The sequence below is a fragment of the Poecilia mexicana genome, unplaced genomic scaffold (genome assembly GCF_051168715.1).
Source record: "Poecilia mexicana isolate PSO_F unplaced genomic scaffold, ASM5116871v1 scaffold_23, whole genome shotgun sequence".
Classification (NCBI taxonomy): Eukaryota; Metazoa; Chordata; class Actinopteri; order Cyprinodontiformes; family Poeciliidae; genus Poecilia; species Poecilia mexicana.
The window spans coordinates 14,476,939-14,497,500 of NW_028263392.1; the positions used below are offsets into that span (position 1 = coordinate 14,476,939).

General features: G+C 36.7%; 2 protein-coding genes across 2 annotated transcripts in view; both read left to right on the plus strand.

The window, feature by feature from the left end:
- gnai1 (guanine nucleotide binding protein (G protein), alpha inhibiting activity polypeptide 1) overlaps positions 1-20,562 on the plus strand; it is a 424,795-nt gene that overhangs the window by 360,189 nt on the left and 44,044 nt on the right. The window lies entirely within an intron of this gene.
- Positions 1-20,562, plus strand: part of sema3c (sema domain, immunoglobulin domain (Ig), short basic domain, secreted, (semaphorin) 3C) — a 47,810-nt gene that overhangs the window by 14,999 nt on the left and 12,249 nt on the right. Inside the window, exons 3-12 of the mRNA XM_015002716.2 lie at positions 2,554-2,714; positions 3,261-3,323; positions 8,270-8,389; positions 11,515-11,605; positions 14,620-14,739; positions 14,822-14,964; positions 15,034-15,148; positions 16,064-16,133; positions 17,249-17,393; positions 18,521-18,743. Of these exons, the coding sequence (XP_014858202.2) occupies positions 2,554-2,714; positions 3,261-3,323; positions 8,270-8,389; positions 11,515-11,605; positions 14,620-14,739; positions 14,822-14,964; positions 15,034-15,148; positions 16,064-16,133; positions 17,249-17,393; positions 18,521-18,743 (1,251 nt within the window). The remainder of the gene's footprint in view (positions 1-2,553; positions 2,715-3,260; positions 3,324-8,269; positions 8,390-11,514; positions 11,606-14,619; positions 14,740-14,821; positions 14,965-15,033; positions 15,149-16,063; positions 16,134-17,248; positions 17,394-18,520; positions 18,744-20,562) is intronic.

Below are 20,562 nucleotides of genomic sequence, written 5' to 3' on the forward strand. Positions count from 1 at the left end.
TTTAGTTGCAATATATGAACATATGCAGCTGTGGAAAAAATTAAGAGACCACTGCATTGAAAACCTCTGAGTTATTCCACCAAATCTAGATTTCTGGACTCTTCCTAAGTTAAAACATTAGTATTGTTGTTTCTAAATGAATATGAACTTGTTTTCTTTGCATTATTTGAGGTATGAAAGCACATCTTTTTCAATATTATGACCATTTCTCTTTTTCTGTAAATAAGAGACATGTTGTCACAAGTCCATAGAATAAAAACACAAAACAATATTCATTTTATTCAAACATATACCTATAAAAAGTAAAATCAAAGAAACAGAGATCATTTTAAGTGGCCTCTTAAGTTTTTTCCAGAGTTGTGTACATATATAATGGCTATTTGTTTGTTTTTTTCCAGTATATTTTCTTTTTGTTGACTCTGTAAGAATAAAAGTTCAATTTCTGACTATTCTTTCCTGTAAGACTGCCTTTGAGCTCAAGATGAGGCAATTTACCTAAAGCGCAGCTGAAGTGGGGAGTGAAGAGCCGTGGGAAACGTTCTTGTTCCTGAAGAGGTTAACTTGCCTTTATGTGAAGTTAAACACTTCAAGCCTTACGCTGCGACCGACCGCCCCTGATGGGAGAGAGGGGCGCCTCAGAAAAAGCCACTTTACCAAAAGATAAAAGGCCGAAACCTCAAAAGCATATGCCACACAATCAGGAAAATGTGACTTTAGCTTAAGGGATTGTGGCAAAGAACAACCAACCTGTTCTGTTGATTAGAGGAGGGAACACAAAGAGCGCTAAGAGAGGGTCAATACAGGAGAGGAAACAGAGGCTGTGGATCTGCATTGCCGCCCCCGGCCTTCACTCTCAGAGCAGATTGAAAAAGTGATAAATATGCATGAGTTTGGCTTCAATAATGAAGGCCTCTGGTTAGGAATGTTCTATCTGTGGAGCAAACAGGCTGAAAATAACTGTCTGAGGCCGTTTATGGTGGCTGTGTGAACCATTCAACGAGTGACAAACTTTTAACAAGCCACGAAATCACGACTTCCCTTTAATTCAATCAGCAAAGCCAGAGTCATTCACCATGTTGCTCAATGACGAGTTTCAGACTTCCTGGCGAACTTCTTCCATCTGGAACCTTTTTGTTTGCAACTGAGCTTTCGTGTCAAAGAAAATCTCTTTAAAAACAGTCCTGTGCCAACTGATGACTCCACTTTCTACACATTTCTTATCGTCCTACTAACATTTCATAAACAAACCAATTTTATTTCCACTTGTTTAAACCATGATGCATCAGTTCATGTTTTTGTAGTAAATTATGTACACTATTTAAGGAGACAATCATAAAAAAGGTAAAATCTTTTCAGTCCCTCCAGGGTTTCGCAAATGTTTTTATGATTTTTTTGCAATAAAAATTAAAGTGTTTGAGGTACTTATATATAAAAATATTCATGTCTGACGGTAAATGTGACTTTTTGTTACTCGCCGTATAAATAATGTAATCTTGTCTGACAGCAGTTGAGGTTGAGGCAGCTGTCAGCATCACTTAAACCCAAATGTTTTTCACCATTTTTGTGAAAAACTCACAATCATGCATTAGCATGAAAAAGTGTGGGGATTTGTTGATTTTTCTACAATAATTCGCAGGAAACTGGATGCACTGATTGATGAAATCTAATAGAAAATAGATAAAAACTGCTTTGATTTGATTCATCAAATGATATTTAAGCAAACTGCTTTCTTGACAGCTGGTACCAAAGGGTATGGGAGCCGGATTCGGGCCTCGAGTTTGACACACGTGGGTCAGATGAACCACATGTTTAGTTTTAGGAACACATCGTAACTTACTTGAGTTTGAGGCGCCTTATCAGCGTGTCAGAAATCTTTCGGAGGATTCCCTAAAATAATCTGGAGGTCTGGATTTCCCACGAACCAGTGATGAATCACTGTCCAGAAATCTGTCCCCTCTATATGTACTCTCTCTTTTTTTCGATTTTGCTCTCCTCTCACGTTTGAAACTTGCCTAAACCCTTCGACTCGAGTTTTCCCGCACTCAGCAGCAGCTTAAGGGATAATAAAGCTGCCGTTTTATTTCTTTGGGCTCAGATTCTACTTGGCTTTGAACTTGTTTGAGCTTCGTCTTGACTTTATCTCCAACCGTAGACTTTATCTAGTCTAGGAATCACCTTAAGTGGTCATGACTACAGCCTTGTCTGCGTCAAGAACGCTCCCTGCTTCATGTGCTTCTTGTATTCAGAAGAGATTAGGTTGTTACTTGAGCTTGACAGAACAAAAAAGGTTTGCTTTTATATCTCTACTGACTTCTTGGTACTATATTGTAGATGGAGGGATTGCTTTAGTTGCAGTTTGTGCCAAGTCAGTATCTAGTGGCATCTGTAGTTTCTCCTGTTTTAAGGCGTATTTAAAGAACAGCTGCCAAATCCTGAAAGCCTCAATATTAAGTTTTCTCCTTTTTTATCTGTTTATTAGGAATTTACCTCAGAAGCTCCTTTCATCTCGGTTTATTTGAACGTTTCTTTTTACAGTCTCTCTGTTCCTTGCAGATCTGAAGGGGTCGCAGTCGTTTGAACACTTCAGTATATCTGATAAGGCCATGGACTACAGGATCCTGCACATGGATGAGGACCAGGACAGGATGTACGTGGGCTGCAAGGACCATGTTCTCTCCATGGACCTCAACAACATCACCCATGGCTCACTTAAGGTCAGCAGATGGTTTGAGTTAACACGCGAGGAAAACCGCTTCCTCCTCTGCAGTCCATGGCTTTATTACCCCAAAAACAAGATTCAAAAACGGGAAAAAACTATTTGCTACAATTGCTGCTGATTATAATAATTGTTGGTTATATGCAAATTGCCTCATATTTGCCATAATCAGTGCAATTTTAGGGTTATTTGGAAAAGCCATGAAACTGCCAAAGTGCTCTTATAGCAAATTGTGAACGCAGTGAAGGAATTATCTTCTGTGTAATTGACAGGCATAAAGTGGATAAACAGATGGGAAAGCATTTGGTTTTCCCCTGAGAGCCCCACGCTGCACCCACTTCTTTTCCTCCAGTAAATTGCATGATATATTCATTTTTGCTTGGCCTTTAAACCCCTTTCCGGCGGTCCAAACACATTCTCTGCAGATGAAAGCTGCAATTACTCACACTGAGTTATGAAAGTGCATTATTTTAAAACTGTCAATTGTGTTTTTATTTTACAATCTAATGCGTTGCTCTGTTTTGTTTTGTTTTTTTGCATACAGTTGTTTTGGCCTGCATCTACAAGCAAAATACAAGAATGTCAAATGGCAGGAAAGGACTCTACAGTAAGAACCTCATGTGTAACTTTTTGTTTTTTAGGTTTGACAATATGGAGTGATAACAAATGCAACAAATCAGAGAAACATCGAGTTTAACTCATGCAAAAATCTACATGTTTCACTTTTAGCACTTTATCAAAGGTTAGTTATGTTTAAGGTTTTGATATAAACTGTATGCAGATGCAATATTAAGAACCTGACACATTTTGTTTTGTGTCCTTGATTGATTGAATTGTAAATTTATTTTATCATATCACAGATGCAATCTGTGATATGATAAAATAAATTCACAATTCTTTTTTTTTCTGAGAATGTTTGGTTATTTCTTTGGATTTTGACATAAGTTGACACAGAATTAGAATTCTGAGGAAAAAAGTCAGAATTTTGAAAAAAGAAAATCAGAAATTTGATAAAGGATTTTGAGGGGAAAAAGTCAGAATATTGAGGGGGAAAAGTTAGAAATTTGAGGAAGAAAAAGTACAAAATTTGTTAAAAATTAGAAATTTGATTAAAAAAAGTCATAATTTTGAGGGGGAAAAAGTGAATTTTCAGGAGAAATGGTCAGAAATTTGAGGGGAGAAAAAGAAAGAATTTTGAGTAAAGAAATCTGGATTTTGATAGGAAAAGTCAAAATTTTAAGGAAAAAAATCAGAATTTTGATGGAAAAAGTTCAGAATTTTGAGGAAAAAATTCAGAATTTTAAGGAAAAAAGTCAGAATTCTGAGATTGAATTCAGAACTCTGACTTTAATTTTGACTTTTTTATGTCAAACATTTTTATGAGAATGTTTGGTTGTTTCTTTGGATTTTGACATAGATTGATGCAGAAGCAGAACTCTGAATAACAAAAAAGTCAGAATTTTGAGGGGAAAAAGTCTTAATTATTTTTCTTCAGTTTCCCTAATCTGGCCAACACAGAGGCTGTCACTAGAATATTAACTTCATTTTTCCAGCACCGATTGGACAGCCTTTGTGTTTCTCTGGCACGATGGCCAAGATCAAAATCAAAGCTTTTGTCACCTGTTCCCAAATCTGTTCTCCCAAAATAAAGCCTCCCCACCCTGAGGGATTCTTCTCCAGCATCTGTTCGCTTGTCCGAACTCCAAACACACTTGTAGCCAGCAGAAGATTTATGTCCAGGCACCAACTGGAGTCCCTGCTTGGTTCGTCTTTTAATGAGCTGGAGATAACTGAAGCCTGTTGGAGTGAATATATATCAAAGGTCGTAAATTAACCAGAACTGACTGATGGAGAGATTTCATTAGGCACCCTGCTTCTTGTTAGCTGCAACAGGATTTATAATGAAATCATCCGGCGAGCCTCAGAAGACCTGTGTCTCCTCCGCATCTGTTCTCCTTTAATTGGATTGTCCTCAAATGGTTGCAGAAGGGAATAAACAGAAACAACGGTTTAGCTCAAAGAAACACACATTTTAAACCAATTTAATAAAGCAAGCAGAAGCTTAACTTGCACAGCCAGGCTGTCATTTGCTGTTTCAAAAATAGAGGGAGAGCAGCTTCCAGTAAGTGCGTCGTTTGTGAGTAAGCGCATGTGTGCTGCTGACACGCGCTCTCAAATATTCGGGTGAGCCATCTCCACCCAGAGCTGCCGTTTCCTCTGTCAGTTTAATTTCTTACCACTTTCTACTGTTTGACTGTAATTCCTGCCTTCTTTGATCACTTTTCCTGTTACTGTCGCTGTTTCTCAGCTTCTGTCTCAGCCTCCCACGGTCGACTGCCTCAAAGAGCCCTTTTGTTGTTTGCTCAACTTAAATCCTACTTCCCATCTCTATTGTGCTGCGGGAAAATGTTTCTTATCTTTCAGATATCAAAAATAAGACAGAAATAACTTGAATAAATAGAAAAAAATCTGTTTTTAAATGATGATTTCGCTTATAAAGGAAAAAATGCAAACTAAACCAACCTGACCATGTGGGGAAAACTAATTAACGCCTGAAACTAGTTTCAGATTTTACTGTGGAGGAATTTTATCTTCTTTGCAGGATTGTTTTGGGTTTTCAAGGATGAGCAGGATGCCCCAGACAAGAACAAAAAAAAAAACAGTCTTATCATTGGTTTTTGTAGGAGCACTTTGGAGATAAAAATGTTTTCAGATTTTTTTTGTAAGGTTTTCTGAAAGTATATTGGTTTTGTTTCTCATCTGTTCTTTAGCTCAGATCGTAATGCTTTTCACGATATTTTACACTATTGCATGTAGATTTCTTGATTCCATAGTTCCAATTGTAATCATTCCTGATCATGATTTGTACAATTGAACTCAATTTTCATAAAATGTCATAAAAAACTGTAAATTCATGTTTTGGTCAGGTTGGTTTTGATCGCTTTTTTTCCCATTTTTGTGCAAGACTTTTATGTTGTGAGATTTTTTGCAGCAGAGGAAAAATCAAAACCCGACGTGATCGCGTTGAATTCAGAGTGAAGGAGTCAAGAGGGAAACACAAGAGGAAAGTAAAACAAGATAAGGCTCCATGCACAAACGCGGCTCTGTACTTCTGATCAGACGCGACCGCAGCAGGCTTCATGTGGTTCTGTGGAGATAGACAGTCATAAACCAAATGAGGATGGATAACAGAAACGGGCGTGAGTCGGTGAAATATTCAGTTGCAGCTCACTAATGGCTCTCGGTGGATTTCTGCGCGCTGACCAAGATCTGCAGCAGCTGCCAAAGCTGGAGTCATGTCCAAGTTCCTGACGACTCCCTGGATTCGTGTTCTTGTCCTCCCCCACTTTGCTCCGCTCTCCCTCTCTTTCTCGGCACGTTTTCTGCAAGCTTACGCTCAATTACCAACAAAGTTGATCACTCCCACTGCTACCGAGTTTGGTTAAGAGGCAACAACCTGGCAGTGATTTTCATGTAGCTTCATCTAAGCATGCTATGATATCATCGACTAAATATACCATGATACACATTTTAAAACAAAAAAACATGACATGCAGTCATAGGATACATTATGAATGTGTGTTTTTCCAATTTATTTTGATAAACGGCCCAAATATGCAAGAAAATCTTTAAAAAGGTTGTAATTGAAGTTATTTCAACCAAAAGGTGTGAGACTAGATAACTGGCTGGTAGGATGGTCTCACTTTTGAATTTATCCATTTTGTAACCATAGAGAAGTGCAGCAGCCGTCTTTCAGCCAGCTGATCTGAAGTGCACAGCACCAGCTACTGGTGGCAGCTTTAAAACTCTTCAGCTTTCTCTGAAATTTCTTTTCATAGAAGCCTGAAAGAAAGATATGACACCAACCTTTCTGGTTTTATTATGCAAAATTCGCTTTTTGCACGTTTTGTGCTTCCATTTGGTTTCTACTGCTTCCAAAAACGGCCCAAGCATTTAAAAAAAAAAAAAAAAACCCAACCAGACAGTTTTTGGAAATGTTAATGTTTTATGGGGTCTGGAAAATGAGCCTTTTCAGAAACTTCTAGAATGTAGCGTCACAAATCAGCAGGCACTTACCGTCACCTAGCAACCCCAGACAGTTACCTAGCAACCCAAGCTGAGCTCCAGCACATTTAGTCAGCTGGTTTTACCACTGTGTGCATTGTACAATGGCTGCTGGAAAGGACAAATGTTTTGTTGTTGACTTGCCATCCAGAAAGCACTTGCTGCATTCTTGTAGGCTGTCCAGGAGGCTCTGCTTCTGTTTTCAAGGATAAAATCTGATTATCTAACAATAATGTTGTGCAAAAAAATGTAACAAACATGTTTTGTGTAGACCATAGACCTACCTTAACTGGTTCTATAGGTCACTTTTTAAACCTTACACCCTGATGTCGGAAACAGCCTGCGGTTGTATCATTCAGGGAGTTTCGCTGATCCTCTTTTTCCACTGGCCTCAATACCACACCAGTGAGCACTGCTGGGTTTATATTATCACGAGCGAGTCATAACAGAGATAAGGTTGAGATACTGCCTCATGCGGAATATTATTCAGGAGCAATAAATGTGCAGTGGAAATGTCGTTCACCTTGTGTTTATATCTGGAAAAACATCCAAGAAAGAGACAGAATATCTGGGCAGGGATCTTATAAAAGGAAGCAGTGATGCTTTTGTGCTTTGCTGTCATGTATGATGATGATGCGAATAAAAGTTCTTAGAGCAGCTCTGATGACGAAATTTATTTCAGTTAAAAACCCCCAGTGGAAACCTCGGCAATAGCGACATTACATTATGTTAAAATCCATCTTGCCAAAATTAAAACAAGGCCCAATTCAGAGTAACGGACGTTTGGCAAAATCTGAGATCTGCAGCGAATATGTTTAAATATTTTTGAAAGAAACCCCTGAGATCATGTAGATAAATACTGTTTTTATTTCAAAACGGCAGAAAAAAACGGCATTATGAAAAGGATATTCCTTCAGACTGTCCAAGAAGTTGTTTTTACAGACTAGAACTGGGAGAGGAAACAGTAAAAAGTATTTTTTATTTTACTTTGTCACAGCAGAAACTTTTGTATTTAACATCTGTTATAAATATTGCAGGATATTCCCCTTTATTCAGATACAAGAAATGAGAAACCTCTGGCTAAAATACAAAAATGAGAGAATCAGTCATTACATTCGTCCATCTATTTTTAATCTTTGGTTTCTTTTTGTTTTTAATTTGCTAAACTTTCATCTCAACGATTTAAAAATGAGTTTAAAAGAACCAGGAAGTATTTTGGAAAAAATGTGTAGGATCCTTTTTCTTCCCACTCTATTTCATTGGATTACTTCTGTGCCAAGTTTTGCCACAAGGGTAAAGCAGCAATTTAACATTTAAATCCAGAATTTGATTTACGAGAGGAAAAAAACCATTTAATTTAGTTCCTCATGTTTTGGAAGGTGTTTAAGAGAACCATGGCAGTTCATAATAAATTCATTATTTCAGCTTGGAAAGTTGTAAGAAACGCTTTCATGTTGGACTTTTCTTGTCTTTTGTTTCACTTTCCAGCACGGCTGTGGGAATTTTGTCCGTGTGGTGCAGCCTTACAACAGAACTCATCTGTTTATGTGTGGCAGTGGAGCCTACAGCCCCGTCTGTGTGTACATCAACAGAGGCCGAAGACCAGAGGTGGGTTCAAAATGATGGATTCTCTTCATTATGGAAATAAACTAGTCAACCGCAGCTGAGTGAGTAAAAAACACTGGCTATTAAGAATACCCTTCCAGACTTTTGGCTGTGGGATAACACTACATCTGGAGCTGTAGGAATTGTTTGACAACTAGTGCATTTGAAATTGCTATAATCACATCGCAGCATTAGTAAAGCTAAGCATTGCCGTATGTTTTTAGATTCCGTAACTGCATACGTGCCAAGTTTTCATGTTGTCAGTTTGATGCTGGGTGAGATAAGGGAGTAGAAGAAGAAGAAACTGGAGGTCTGCGCTTTTCTCGTCACTCATATCCGACCAGAAGAAAAGACAGAGAAGCCCTCCAGCAGAAAAGTACTCACTGTGTTTCCATTGACTGTATAACTGTGCAACTTGACATTTTGAAAATAAATCGCTCTATGAAAACGCGCCAGTTAGGACTTGCTGAGGGTTTTTTCTTCTTCTTTTTTTACGACGGCATTGTGCCATTGCAGATAGAGAAAAGAGTTCATTTCTGCCAAAAATTAAGAAATTCTGAGATTGTTAGAAATTTTTTTTTTAAAGAGGATTTTATTCAGCTTTTGAAACTCAGAAATGTTCACCATTTTCTAGAACATTTCTGAGATTAATCACAAAATTTAAAGTTTTTTTTTTTTTTTTAAGCTATTTTAAAAAAATAAACTCAAAGTTTCCATTTTTTTTAGGCAGAAATGTATTTTTCCTTTTGTTCTATCTAAGATGGCTCATGGTAGTGTTTTGGTCGTATCAAAATTTGTTTATTCCGGAAAACTACAATAGAAACACTTTTTTGTGTCACACGAGTCACGTGATCAACAGCCGGATGTCGCCTCTGGCTCGAACCACGAAGAAGAAGAAAACAGGAAGTAGCTGAAGGATCGTGGCGCGGTATGTTTTTGTAATGACTTATCTCGTGAACATTTCGTATTTCATGGAAATAATCAAATTGCGAAATTGTGTTTTTCGACATTCACGGAATATCGACGATATTTTTCGCACATTTGTAATGGAAACGCCGCAGCGAGCTGAACAGAACAACATTAGCTGCCAAACGTTAATACGGAGTTAAAACCGGAGTCTGTCTTCACTCGGAGCCTTTTGTCATTTGGGTTTTGGGTTTGAAAGCCAGTCTGCTCTGTTCTCCAGCTCGCAGCTTAATCATGTCACTGCTTCATGAAAAGAGATCTGTAGCGGAAAGTTCAGAACTGCCCGCTTGGTCGTTTGTTCGGTGTCCCAGCTTGTTGTGGTGTTTTGAAATTCAATATAATGGAGATGACAAGTTGTTTGGCAGCTTGACAAATAAATAACTTTTTTTTTAGTTGAGATTCATTCATTCTAAGTCTAATTACCAAGTGTTTCTTTAACCCCAATGTCTCCGGTGTCTGAAATCAACATGTAATTCCAATATAAAGTATCTAATATCTTGATTTAAACAATGGCATAAAATCCCTTTTTATCGTCTCTCTTTGTTGGTTATGACACCAAATGTTCCACTTTGAAAAGCTTGACAAAATAATGAGGGTTGTGACAATATAATATAACTTAAAACGGAGAAATATGACACCATTAGTCTCTGCTTTTCGTTGAAGTGGGACTAATATTTTTAGTTCTTAAGAACAGAGAAACACTTTAAAATGAAGCAATCAGAGATCGCCTTTTACAAAACTGTACTGTCTCCCCAAACAATTCATAATTATAAATGTAATTAAAAGATTGTGTTTTTTCAAGCTAATTTGAGTGTTTGAGAACATCTAAGTCAACTTTAGCCACAATTAAAATGGGAAAAACCAGAAACAATGTCTTTTAAATGGGCAGTATTATGTAAAATAGGCTTTTTTTTTACTTTACATTATTTTATGTTATTTCTTCATCAAAAACATACCTGTTGTGATGACTTCCTGAAGGCGGAGTTACAGAAAGAGCACCAGTCTTTAAAGAGACAGAGACCCCAAATTATCTTTCCTGTCATATTTGATTTATATAGCATTGTTTCCAACTACTGAATGAATTAAGACAAAGTTTATGGGTGTCTGCAAAATACTGTAACAGCATATTGACTTGATAAAGCAATAGGGAAAAACACAAATGTGTATTGTTTTCCAAATTAAGTGCAAAAATTAACATTTGAGAGCAAAATCAAAGCAATGTCTTTTTTTTATGGTCATTGAAAACTTATACAAAAATTAAACCAAACTTTAAGAAGTGCTCTACTAAAGTACTGATACCAACTTTTGGAACAATCCATCCAATCTAACCTCTAGTCATAACACTAAAAAGCCCTTTATTCCTCCTTACGAAGCTTCAAACATAACCTCAAATGACAACATCCTTAATAATATTTTACAGATATAACAATATGACATCTGTTTGCATTAAAGAAATTGGAAACCATTTGTTGCACAGCTTGTATTCCCACTTTACCTTTTTTCTTGAAGCCAACATCAACTGGGAGAGAAAACTTTGCACTAAATGGTCAATCCAAGGTGTTAAATGTGACTCTTTGTCTTTATATGGTGTCATATTATAAATCCACATGAAATAGATGGTAGAATTTATTATTTTACCTCTAAAATCTTACCACAATCAAACATCCAGGTCAAGTCCCGGTAGATAACTAAAACATTCAGCAGGAGTCGTTTTTAATCTCCGTTCCAGGAATCTGCCAGCTGCACTGCGTCCACCTCCATAAGCTTTTGGCAAACACACACATTTTCCTGGATTAATACTTCCTAACTGATGTCATCCGGCGAGCCGCATCCTAATGGATGGGACAGGAAGTGCTATCATTCACCCAGGTTGCTCTTGGCCTGTCGAGCCTCTGCCACTAGCAGGGTGTTACAGTTTGGCAGCAAATCCGCCTGAGTTGGAAAGACGGCCGTCCAACACATCAGCAGGGAAATTCCTTGTCTGCACAAAAGTGGAATGTTATTTTAGTGTCCCTTATGGGCCGGTTAAGGTAAACTGACGAAGGTCTGGGTCTCTGTGCGTTATTTAAACCAAATGGAAGGAAAATCTGGCTGTAAACGAATGAAGCCGTTGCAGAAAAATCCCGTCACATTCTCTGTCTTTCTCTGTTTCTTTGCAACAGGAGCAAGTGTTTTACGTCGACTCGGAGATGGAATCAGGAAAAGGGAGGTGCTCCTTCAATCCTCAAGTCAACACAGTCTCTGTCATGATCAGTAGGTGCTTTCCTTCATCTTCGTTTCGTTATCTTCCATTAATGTCAATAAAAACAGTGATCAGTTTCGCCTGCAGGCGGTTAGCGGGTTGTCAGGAATTTGCTTGTGCTGCTTTTTGTCCAGATGGGACAGACAGCAGAAATGCTGTCGTCAGAGTTCAGGCATTAAGATGTTTTTCAGACCTGCAGCTACTCAGAAGTCTGCCTCATTTGTTTTGAATTAGACTCCTAAATAAATAAAATGCTTATAGTAAGTCTAAACTGAAGTAAATTACTCAGAATTATCTCATTAATTGGTTACATTTTTCTTGATTTCTTCAACATTTTTATATTCACTTCCTGTCTTGAGATTTTCTCTAAATATTTCCAATCAGTTTTCTGTCCTCGTGATGTTTTCTGTTGTGTGAAGTGCAGCAAAACACCCCCACAGCATGATGCTGCCACCTCCATGCTTCACATTAAGATGGATTTCTCAGACTTTATCATTTGGAGAAATAAAATAAAGAGGTCATTATGACTTGAAACATAAAATTTAGTTTAATCAGACAAGATGTGTCTAGAGAGTAATTTAATCTGTTTTTAATAACTTTTGATTAGCTTTTTGATGTTACAATACAGGATCAGTTTCACTGTGGATAATAAATCTCATCGCCTTAATTTAGCCTCTTTGTGAGGTTTGTTGTTTTTGTTTTGCACATTTTCTTGTCTGGATCATAAAATATGCCCATGTTGTTTATATTTGTTGTTTTTGGCGCCTTCAGGCATCGGAAAATTGCAACCGGTGAGGTTTGTGAAAGCCCACACCTTCCTGAAATATTTGCCAATTTTTTTAGATTTTTTTCCCTTGTTGTGACACAGTAAAGCTGTGCATTTCAGGTGTTTACTTGTAATACATCCAAAAGTGTTAAAACACATATCAATACTAGTTTGTACCCGTGTGGTATCAAAAAAGTTCTCTGCATTTAAAAATGAGAAAAAAAATAACTGATTTTAAGAGGCCAGAAACAGGAAAAGTCAGTTCAGTCTGGTAAAATGTTGAACAGTGACACATTATGTACATAAATATGTGGCTTCAGCCTTATATGGCCTGTTGACACAACTTCATATTTATTTACATTTTTTCAGGCCAGTAGCAAACACAAAATCAGATGCAAGTTTAGTTTTAATATTAAAAATTGTAACAGACGTTTGAAACAAGAGAAACAGTCTTAAGTCTAAAAGCTCGATCTGCAGATGTAATGACTTAAAAACAGTCTGTTTGTGTTAAATTATGTGCTTTTGGTTGACCAATTTGTAAATGTTTCTGTAAACCTTTAATGAGTAATTGAGGTTTAAAGTTTGGTTGTTTTTTTTTTAATAATTTCCTTATTTATCAAATTCTTTTTACACAAATGACCACATCTTCCTCTAAAATGTGTATAAACAAGTGATTCTAGTTCTACATTTATATTTTTACAAAGTTTTCCACCATTTTGATAGTTTTTTTTTTGTTCCTAACTTAAATTTCCAACCAAATGCCAACAGTCCTTGGAGTTGATGTCTTCGTCTAGTTGAACTCATCGAGTCCTTTGATCTGATTGGTCGAGGGGTATTGGGTTGCGTTTTAGGCGACACTTTGCACCGTAGCTCGGCTTTCCGACACCTGAGCATTGCCGTGCCAGCAGCTTTCGAGCCAGGAGAGGAGCCTCACACGAAACGGTGATCCAGAGTGGAATAACCTGCAGGGCGAAGGAAGGAAGGAATGAAGGCAGAGGATATAACCAAGCTTCTGGGTTTAATTAAATCACTTTTTAATTTGTTAATCAGCAGGTTTTAGACCCTCTGTGACCGTCCACGTGCCATCGGCATCAAAGCTTTTTTAGCAAACCCAGCTTGTGTGTGAGGTTTAATCATTGCCTTGCAAAATATCCAAACAAACTGAGCTTTTTTGTCATGCTATAATTTCAAACTTTCTTGTATTTTGAGATTTGACATGATAGATGTGCATTTTTATTCAAGTTAATACACTGTAAAACTTGGGCTTTTTGCACATTTAGAGATTTTTTGCCCATTCATATTCGAGAAATAACTTGAATAGAGTGTCTAAACAGCAACAATTTCTCAATAGTATTTGAATTTGGGCTTTGACTGGACCATTTCATGACCTAAATATGCTTTGATCATTGCCATTGTAACTCTGGCTACATCAATCAATCAATCAAGTTTATTTGTGTAGCACATTTCAGCAACAAGGCATTTCAAAGTACTTTACGTCACAAAAATACAAAGTTACAGAAGACATCACATAGTCAACATTTGAGAAAATCAATAAACATTACATTTAGCCACGTGCCATCAATACACATCAGATCTTGTGATTAATATTTAGCTCATGGCTCAAAATCAACTCTAGTCACATAGGTTTTTAGTGTTTATGTAAAGAAAGTCAGAGTTTCAATTGTTTTTCAGTTTTCTGGAGGTTTGTTCCAGATTTGTGTTGTATAGAAGCTGAATGCTGCTTCTATGCTAAAAAGATAGGAACGATCTTAAATCAGAATTGCTCTAATCTCACTATTGCCATGCTGTCTCTGTGCAATAATAATCTGAGGAAATTTAATTTAAGAAGCATTTCTATGTTTGTACTATTCATATAATCTATTAGTTTTCTGCTGTGTGGATTTTAAAAAAAGCAGATTGTTTTTAGAAAAGACTGAAGCAGCAGAAACCTAAATAGAAATACAAAAAAAATATATAAATTTTGCATCATTAGTCCCAGTCAAAGTTGAGATTTAACCAGATTTTTTTTATTATTTTCCTTTTTCGTTCACAAGTAAGCACTGGTTTGTGTTCATATCCTTCATAAAACCCCAAACTTTCAGGCTGAAAAGGTGTTTTGCTGCATAATAAAGTCATTTTTGGCAAATGAAAACATTCATGATGGAAAACATTGGCATGTTTCACTCTGGGTATCCATTTCTGCTTTGTATTTATTATTCTGACTTGTTGGAATAATCTGGTGCCTGTGCGTTGCTGCAGATCAGGAGCTGTTCTCAGGCATGTACATCGACTTTATGGGGACAGATGCTGCCATCTTCAGGAGCCTGACCAAGAGAAATGCAGTGCGAACAGATCAGCACAACTCCAAGTGGCTCAGTGGTGAGAAAACTAAACAAAGCAAGAAATCGCCTTTAATCGGTGTGTCAAATAATAGAAATCCCTGTTATTCTGTTTTATTCAGAACCAGTTTTCATTGATGCCCAGCTCATTCCAGACGGGACTGACCCAAACGATGCCAAGTTGTATTTTTTCTTCCGCGAGAGGTTGACTGATAACGACGGGAACACTAAAAACATCCACACCATGGTGGCCAGAGTGTGTCCTGTAAGTATCAGAGTAAATCCACTCTTTAATTCGCGGGTCGGAGTTTCCATCTGCAGCTTCTGTCTGCAGAATGACACCGGAGGGCAGCGCAGCCTCGTCAACAAGTGGACCACCTTCCTGAAAGCCAGGATGGTGTGTTCGGTTCTGGAGGACGACGGCACCGAAACACACTTTGATGAACTGGGTGGGTGAAAACGACACTTTATGTTCTGTAACTGTAGCATTTTTGGTCTAATTTCTAATCCAAATATTTTTGTACACTTGAAACAAGACAACACTAACTTAAAAGTAACTTTCTAACAAAATATAGAAGTCGGTCATTCCCTAATATTGATTAAAAACGACTTATTCCTCTTGTAAGTGAATAAAAACTGCTAGGAAAATTAGTACTTTTGCTCAATATAAGAGAATTATTGACTCAAAAAAGCTCAGTATTTTTGGTTTAGTTTCTAAACTAACTTAAAAGTACATTTTCAGCAAGATATAGGATCTTATTTGGAGCCAATAATTCCTTTATATTGGTGAAAAAGTTCTAGTTTTATTGGCAGATTATTTAACCTATTATATGATCTGCCAATAGAACTAATAGTTTTTCATCGATATTAAGGAACTATTTACTGAAAACAAGCTTCTATATCTTGCTGAAAAGTTACTTGTAAGTTAGTTTTGTCTTATTTGCAGAAAACCAGAAACTAGACCATAATTACTTGGTAAGATTTTATGTTTTTGCAGTGTGTATCCTGCTGAAAAGCCAGTTTTGTGTTTTTGCGGTCAGACACTCTCCAACATCCTTTGCCGTCGGCCAAAAACCGAATCCGTCATTACTTTTAAACTCCTGCCTTCACAGTTTAAAGTCTTCCAGCAGTTCATTTTTCCATAAACACCCCACCGACCATCCGATGTTTAACCTGGATTCTGATTTAAGATCGTCGGATCTGTGAACAATATTGCCTTTGCTGAGCTTGTTCTTATTTCCTGAGCACACTAGCGGTTCCCTTCTTGTCGAGACAGGAAAGCTTTCACTGCGTCCAGAACTCGCTGGAGACTTGAAGGCTGCGGAGGGAAACGTTTGGGAATGTTCATCTGTTTGTCCTTACAGAGAGCGTGTTTTTGCTGGAGACGGATCAGCCCAAAGGCTTGCTGGTGTTTGGAGTCTTTACATCCACAAGGTGAGGCTGATGCTGTAGCATTTCTCTGAGGTTTTGTTAATTACCGAGTGGATAACAAGAGGAGGCCTTCCATCGCATCACGTTGCTCTATTGCATCGTTTAACAGAGTTTGTGTGGCATAAATAAACCCTTTAACATAATAGTTGTGTGCTTAATATCAGTCTTTGTGATTTCTGCATCATCTACAGATCCCCACACTTTTTTTACATGTGTGATGCTAATTCCCACCTGCAGGTGGCAGTATTTCTTACTTCTGCTGCTCTGCTTCCTCAACTTTATTTGATGTCAAGTAAAAATCTGTTCTCAAACAAGAAGTCACATTTACAATGATGCACAAATATTACAAAATATTTAGCAGATATTTCTGAATTAGTTCCACAAATCGGTGATTTTGATTGCAAAAAGACAAAGACTCACTAACTCCTTTAGTTTCAAAATATGCCGAATGTTATTTAATCTTAAGAAGTTCTTATTGAGTGCAGCTGTTTATTAATGTTTTAACAGTTTGTTAATGGGTTTTATCATTACATTCTGGCACAACCGACCCTTTAAGAACATCCATGATCTTGATTAGGCCCCAAAAAAATGAGTTTGACATCCCTGGTCTAAGTGAAAGGGTTTCCTAATAAAGAAAAAGGAATTGTTAAATTAAACCAGAACTTATTATGATAGTATAAAACTAAGACATGCACATAATAAACTGAACAGCTCAGATTTAAACTAAAAACTGAGGAAAAAATCGCATTGCTTGTAGAAAAAAATAAGTCACTTGATCCATATTTGGTGTTTTCTGATATTCACAGCAGGTTCATAGAGAGTTTACCGTAACGTAGAAACCATCGATATTGTTTCCTCCGACTCTCCACAGTAAGATTCAGTTTCTTTTTCCCACCAAATATGTTATTTTATGAGCTGCTTTTAATATCTGAGCCAAGCCACATCCCATATTTAAGAGGAAGTAGGTGATCTGCCTTCAGTGGCGTCTGACAACGCTTCCTTTCAGGCTTTTTTTTCGCTCGCACATCCTCTGAGACGTTGTTGTTAAATGAAGAACAGCAGGGGATTTTTTTACCGGCTGCGGTTTTTAATTTAATACATGCGCTTTATTCCTGCAGCTCCGTCTTCAAAGGGTCAGCAGTGTGTGCGTACAACATGGCGGACATCCTGACCGTGTTCAACGGGCCGTTCGCTCACAGAGACGGACCCAACTTCCAGTGGGTGGCCTTCCAGGGCCGCATCCCCTACCCGAGGCCCGGCACGGTAAAACGCTTTCTCATCATGGCTATTTGTAGTTTAAAAAACAAAATAATCCTTTACAAGTTTATTTGTATGGGACATTTAAGCAGCAGGACAGTTTAAATTTATAACACAGGCAATAAACATCACATTTTGTCAAACGCCATCATCTGTGTTTCGGTTTTTTTTGCAGTTTTCTGGGAGTTTGTTCCAGATCAGTGCAGCGTAAAATTTCATAATAATTGAAAACTTTGTGAGGAAGAAAGGAAGAAACAATCTATGAAATATAAAATAACATATTTTCCATATATGTGTGATTATTAATAGTTTTATATCTATAAGTGCATCATCACTGCTTGTATGGGACTTTAAAGGGAAATCTGACTAATTTAATTTGCTTCGTGAGTTTATATGAACGGAGGAGTTTTCATCAACACAATGCCAGGGTGGAAAGATAGAAAAGCAACTGAGTCACCACAAGATCCTGATGATGTGGTAAAACAAAAACTAACAGCCAATAAGATTCTAAAAGTTAGAGGAAATTAGAAAAAGGTCGAACAAGTCAGACATGTTGGAGTTAAAAACCTGCAGCACTTTGTGACGTTGAACCTAAATCAGAGGGTTGCGACCTTTACAGTTATTACATGACCTTTTGAATATACTTTATTTTATTTTTTCTCATAATTTTTTATAAACTACACTGCAAAAATACAAAATCTTAAGTATTTTAGGTCTAATTTCTGCTGCTAATGTCTTATTTTTTGTTATTTCAAGTGGACTAACTTACAACTTTTCAGTAAGAAACTATTATTATTCTTTTACTTTCTTTCTTGAAATAATCTGCCAGTTGAACTTGTACTTTTTCATCAGTATTAAGGAATTGTTGGCTCCTATATTTTGCTGAAATGATACTTTAAGTTAGCTACGAAGTATGCACACGAAATTAAACAAAAATACTTGAGAAGATTTTGTTTTTGCAAGATAATTTCCAGTCTAAGATGAAGAAAAAACAGATCTAAGTAAATATTATTGATACTTTGAGTTCTGTTATGGAAATCAAACTAAATGACTCCATGGATAATAGGAGAGATTTTATTGGTTCAAACCTGTGATATTATTCATATTATGTATTGTATAAACTGCGTTTCCAGTGTCCCGGCGGAGCCTTCACTCCCGACATTCACACCACGAAGGAATTCCCAGATGACGTGGTGAACTTTGTCCGCAACCATCCGGTCATGTTCAACGCCATCTACCCGGTGGGACGGAGACCCCTGGTGGTCCGCACCGGCGCCAGCTACAGGTACACGGCGGTGGCGGTGGACCAGGTCACGGCTGCAGACGGGAACTACCAGGTGCTGTTCCTGGGAACAGGTAAGAACCGTGTGCAGCCATGTCACTTTGTGTCTCTTATTTGTTTAAAAGTAAAAATAAGATGATATAAACCCATTGTACTCATTTAAAGATGGATAAAAAATGACTTAGCCCTGCATAAGTTATAATAATATTAAATTTTAATCCCACTCAGTTCGCATTAAATCAGTCGAATGTTTCCCTGAGAGGAAATATCTTTAAAAATTTAAAAACATTCAGCATTCTTTAACTCACATAAACACCCACAACATTTTACCTTAAATTACATTTTAAGATCCTGTTACAAACATTTTTACTCTTATATATAAAATGTGGTATCTAACCTACAAATGATTAATAAGAAACCCATTTAATTTGTTTATGTTTATGTGCAACAAAAGCATTTTAAATAAGTCTCTTGTCACTAAATAGCTGGTTTAATATTCCTGTTGCTCAGTTGTTTTATGTGTAACTGATTGCTGAGTGCAGTCCTGTTGCACCAGCCGGTTATCAGATGAACAGATAGAAAAGTTCACAGCATGCAGATTGTGCTGCAGCTGAGCTGATAGAGGAATAAATGTGCATTGATTATTTGTACCGATTCACTCGGGTCAATCAGGTCATTCTGGCCTGTTTTCAACAATAAAACCTCAAACAAAAACAAACTTTTAAATTGAGTTGTTTTTAAAGATTTTAACAAGAGCGCAAAGAAATATTTTATATAATGTCAAATTAGAATCTGTTTTTCATTAATATTATAATTAAAATTAAAAATCACATATGGTTTGGTCATAAAGTTCATTGTTTTATTCTATTCCAACTATGTCTTTGATTCTGTTGTAAAAAATCTTCCTTGTTTGTCTTTATTTTTAAAATTCTGACTTCTTCAGTGACTGGTACAGTATTATTTCACACTGAAATATGTATTTTCTTTTAAATTAACTCAAAGTTTCTAGTACCTTTCAGTTAATAATAGTAAAAAAAACACAATAAAAATGAATTCCTCATAAGCGGCTTTTCTAAAAACACAATTTCACAATTGCTGTGTTTCCATTAAACAAGAAACGCAAAATCACAAGTGAATGCGTCTGTTCTTGCAATAAGTCATTAATGAACATAATTCTCTAATTGCTTCCTGTCATAGAAAACAAGTTTCAAAAGTTGAACATTTTTGACTTTTGAAACTTTTTCTTGAAAATTTCTGAAGTTTAATTTTTTTCCTTGCAAATTTTCAATTTTTCAGCCTCAGAAATGACCATTTTTTTCTAGAAATATTTTGAAATTAATTTCAAAATTAATTAAAAATCACAAGTGAATACATTTGTTTATGCAATAAGTCATTAATAAACATGATTCCTGTCGTAGAAAAAGGGTTTCTATTGGGTTTTAAAAAAAATGTCTCGTCCTATTGGAAAAATAAAATGCTTTTTGACATTACCGTATTTCCATATTATTGTCAAAATGTCAAATTGTGCAGTTATACGGTCAATAGATGGTGCCATTTTAGTCACCAAGATGTGCATTGACCTTATAGATCAGAAAATAGCTCCTCACATAAACAACCTTATATTTACAGCTATCATTAAAATGATTAAACCACCTGGAACTGGAACAATATCAACTGTGAGAGAATTTATAAAAGATTTAAAGAAGTCACAAAGTCACTATAATTAGAGCATGAAAGCATTTTGGAAATAAAAATAATTAGTGAGCAGCAGATTCAGCATAGAAAGAAGGAAGAAAGCTCAAAAAGCAACAGGAGTGACTTAAAATCTCCATAAGCAAACGCAAGAATCTAAATGACTAATAGTGATTCATCAGAGGCTTGATGACTCAAAAC